This window comes from Chamaea fasciata, unplaced genomic scaffold (genome assembly GCF_029207755.1).
Source record: "Chamaea fasciata isolate MVZ Bird 193981 ecotype frontalis unplaced genomic scaffold, bChaFas1.0.hap1 SCAF_56, whole genome shotgun sequence".
Classification (NCBI taxonomy): Eukaryota; Metazoa; Chordata; class Aves; order Passeriformes; family Sylviidae; genus Chamaea; species Chamaea fasciata.
The window spans coordinates 361271-365245 of NW_027094141.1; the positions used below are offsets into that span (position 1 = coordinate 361271).

At 55.9% G+C, this 3975-nt stretch overlaps 1 protein-coding gene across 1 annotated transcript; it reads right to left on the reverse strand.

Moving 5' to 3' along the window:
• Window positions 1–2044: 2044 nt before the first annotated feature.
• LOC136304186 (olfactory receptor 14J1-like) lies at window positions 2045–3067 on the reverse strand. The gene has a single exon (XM_066207814.1). The coding sequence runs from the start codon at window positions 2999–3001 to the stop codon at window positions 2045–2047; it is 957 nt and encodes a 318-aa protein (XP_066063911.1). The 5' UTR covers window positions 3002–3067.
• Between the last annotated feature and the right edge of the window lie 908 nt (window positions 3068–3975).

Consider the following 3975-nt stretch of genomic DNA (forward strand, 5'->3'; position numbering starts at 1 on the left):
TGGAGGCACCTGCAGGAATTCCCAGTGTCCGGGAGTGGCTCTGCAGTCTTTGGCTGTGACAGCTTCCCCCAGCTGATGTGTGGATCTGGTTGATGGGAAAGTCTGAGAGTAACAGGTACATCTTTTTTCATAATCACTGCAGGCAATCTTTGGTAGTGACGATTGGGTGCATTGCTGAGCTTCCCCTTTTGTCATTCTTTGCAGTTTTGCGTTATAATAAATCACACCATACCTGAACCTTGTGTCTGTGTTTTTGGTGCCGACCCTGCTCAGTGGCAGAACAGACACTGCAGCCCCACAGAACCAAGGGTACATTGTGACACTGCAGGGCCTGGTGTGACCAAGGGGACCAGAGTGACACCGTGGGGCCCCATGGAACCAAGGGACCGGTGTGAAACTGCGGGGACTCTTATAATCAAGGGCCCATTGTTTTCCTCTCCCTGCCCCAGCCCTGCAGAGCAGCCCAGTCCAGTCTGGCCCAGCAGCAGGAACTGGAGGCACTGGAGGTCATGGACAGCCACTCTGTGTCTGCAATGCTCAGGAGATGCTCAGCTCAGGCAGCTGCTGCAGCCCCAGGGCCAGCCCCGCTGCCCAGCACAGCAGCAGAGAGTTGGCCCCGGGGCTCCTCAGGCTGCTGCTGCTGCCCCAGGGACAGGGCAGCCTCTTGCCAGGGCTCCTCTGCACACCCACGGGCTCCTGCTCTGCTCCTGGCACACGGCAGCTGCCCACAGAGCCTTTTCCAGGAGAACACGTCTGTGCTGGCCTGAGCAGCCATTGCTGCAGCCCCTGCCCTGCTGCCCACAGCCCCGAGCTGGGGCTGCTGCTCTGCAGAGCACGGGGGCTGTGCTGCCCGGGGCCCTGGGCTGCCTCTGCTGGGCTCTGCTGCTCAGCCCGGGAGACAGAGGCAGCTGATGGTGCTCCCTGCACTGACCCCCTCCCACACAGGCTCTGCTGGGGCCGTGGAGGCTGCTCAGAGCTGCCTGCCTTGTTCCAGGGCTGCCACATGGCCTTGGGGCTGCCCTGGATCCTCCTGGGGAAGTTCCCTGAGGGCCAGAGCAGTCAGTGCCCAGACTCCTCTCCCTGTGCCTGCTGTGTCCCCTGGGGCTGCAGAGCTCTCCTGGCTCACAGCAGACATTCAGTCCTTGATCTCGGCGTGACCCCACCCTGGCCAGGCCTGTGCCCAGGGAGCTCCACTCCCTGCTGATCCCTGGCACACGCTGTCCCTGCAGCTCCCCTGTGTTCTCCTGGCAGCTCCCAAGGCCCTCCAGACAAACATTCCCCTGCCATCAGCCCTGGCACAAGCTGCAGAGCCCCAGGAAGGTTCAGCACAGGCCATTCACCATCTGATGGGCCCTGGCCACCAACAAGCAGAACCTGAGGCAGCCCTGAGTCCCCTGAAGGCCACGCTGGGACCCTGATGTCATCCCACTGAGCCCTGGGAGAAAAAGGAGCACAAGGAGCCTCTTCAGAGTCTGTTCCTTGGGCCTGTTCCTGAGAGTGACTCTGCAGGGAGAGCAAAGCCTTCCTGCCCTGCCCTCCCTGTGCTGCTGGAGCTGCTGTGCTGGAGCCCAGCTGTGTCCCAGCAGTGCCCATGGCCAGTCCCTGCCTGTGGTCACAGCAGGGACACGCAGCAGGACAGTGACCAATGTGCCAGAGCACTGCGGCCTTACAGCCACAGAAGGGCTGGGAAGGAGAGGCCGGAGCTGGGAAGAGCAGCACTGAAAGGACCAAGCACTGCTGCTCCCTGGCAGTGTAGCTGTGCTGGGACTCTTTTCCCCTTCTCCCTTCTTATTTCATGCAGGTCTCAGAGTTGGGATCCCAGATAAAACAGCACTGCAAGCTGGTTTATTTTCTTCAAATGTAGCAATAGCACACACCCTGGTTTACAGAGCTTCTTGGTCAAATTCAAGAGGAAGACAGTGAATTAGATGGAGGTGATTAAAAAAAAAATAATTTGGGATAATTTTCTGCCAGAAAACCCAATTGAATACTTCCAAAGACCTGGGAAGGCCTGTTGGGCCTTTCATGAGTTCCATTCTGAACACTATGCAGAAGAAAACAGGCAGTTTGTTGCTCCTGAAAAGCATCTACTCATCATTTTCCTCAGGGCATCCTTGAGCTCCTGGTTCCTCAGGCTGTAGATGAGGGGGTTCAGGGCTGGAGGCACCACCGAGTACAGAATTGACAGGGCCAGATCCAGGGATGGGGAGGAGATGGACGGGGGCTTCAGGTAGGCAAATGTGCCAGTGCTGAGGAACAGGGAGAGCACGGCCAGGTGAGGGAGGCAGGTGGAAAAGGCTTTGTGCCGTCCCTGCTCAGAGGAGATCCTCAGCACAGCCCTGAAGATCTGCACATAGGAGAAAACCATGAACACAAAACAACCAAGACATAAACAGATGGAAAACAAAAGAAGCCCAAGTTCCCTGAGTTTGGAGTGTGAGCAGGAGATCTTGAGGATGTGTGGGATTTCACAGAAGAACTGGCCCAGGGCATTGCCATGGCACAGGGGCAGGGAAAATGTATTGGCCGTGTACAGCAGAGCATTGAGAAAGGCACTGGCCCAGGCAGCTGCTGCCATGTGGGCACAAGCTCTGCTGCCCAGGAGGGTCCCGTAGTGCAGGGGTTTGCAGATGGACACGTAGCGGTCATAGCACATGATGGTCAGGAGGGAATACTCTGCTGAAATGAAAAATACAAACAGAAAGAGCTGTGCAGCACATCCTTCATAGGAGATGGTCCTGGTGTCCCAGAGGGAATTGTGCATGGCTTTGGGGACAGTGGTGAGGATGGAGCCCAGGTCGGTGAGGGCCAGGTTGAGCAGGAAGAAGAACATGGGGCTGCGCAGGTGGTGGCCGCAGGCTACGGCGCTGATGACGAGGCCGTTGCCCAGGAGGGCAGCCAGGGAGATGCCCAGGAAGAGGCAGAAGTGCAGGAGCTGCAGCTGCCGCGTGTCTGCCAATGGCAGCAGGAGGAAGTGGCTGATGGAGCTGCTGTTGGACATTTGCTGTGTCTGGCCATGGGGGCCTGTTCAAGGAGAAAAGATCAGTGACAGGTTAGGAGAAAGTTCTTTCAGTAAAATCAAAGCCTTTTCCCACAGACCATTCTTCTGTATCACACTGACAGCCTTTTGATTTTCTAGCAGATTTTCCTTAAACTCCAACTGGGGAGCCCTGGTTGGTGCTGGCTGAGTGGGTCTTCAGGTTCAGGGCAATTACATGCAGGGTTTTTACAATTCAGCCTTGCCGTGCAGACGTGAGAGGGGAACAGGGAACCCGTCCTCGTGTTCCACTTTGAAACCCTGTTAATACAGAAGTCTCTGTCAGCTTGTACTCCCACTGCCAGTGACCAGGAATGGTAAAGTCTGTTTAAATGTTCTAGAGTTTTTTCAACAGCTTTTCTTCATCTCCACTTGACTATTTTTGATGTCAGAAACTCTCAGCATTTCTGCTGCTGCGCTCAGGGAGAACAGAGCAAGTTCTCTGAGGCAAGGTGGTGCATGGAGAATGAGGGGAGGAGGTCTGTCACCCTGTCCTGTTCCAGGATTCTCTGGGCTTTCACCTGTCCCCTACACAGGATGATCACCCTCCCATGTTTCCTTTAAAAACCATCCTGACACTACTGAGAGCTGATGGATCCACCACAGTCCACCCAATGTCCATCCTCTTCTCAAGGGCTCAGCCCCACATTTGTACCCAAGGACACACGGAACTCATTCCACCAACCCAACAGCATTTTCTCCATCACAGAACTTGTGTGTCTCCCCGTGGGGCTTTCAGATAACACAAAGATGCTACAGGGCAGGTTTGCATTGTGGAGAGAAGCTGGAAGCTTGGAAGGAAATCTCAGGGAGACTTTCAAGTGTCCTAATGATGGCACTGGATTAAATGAGATGGAGCTCCTTCCCTGGCTGCAGTGACAGCATTGCCCACAGCCGGGCACTGGGGACAGGGTCACCCTGAGCCAGCTGTGTCCCCT

What these genes read in the sequence shown, in the direction of transcription:
- LOC136304186 (XM_066207814.1), bottom strand. Translation starts at nt 3,001, where the DNA reads ATGTCCAACAGCAGCTCCATCAGCCACTTCCTCCTGCTGCCATTGGCA.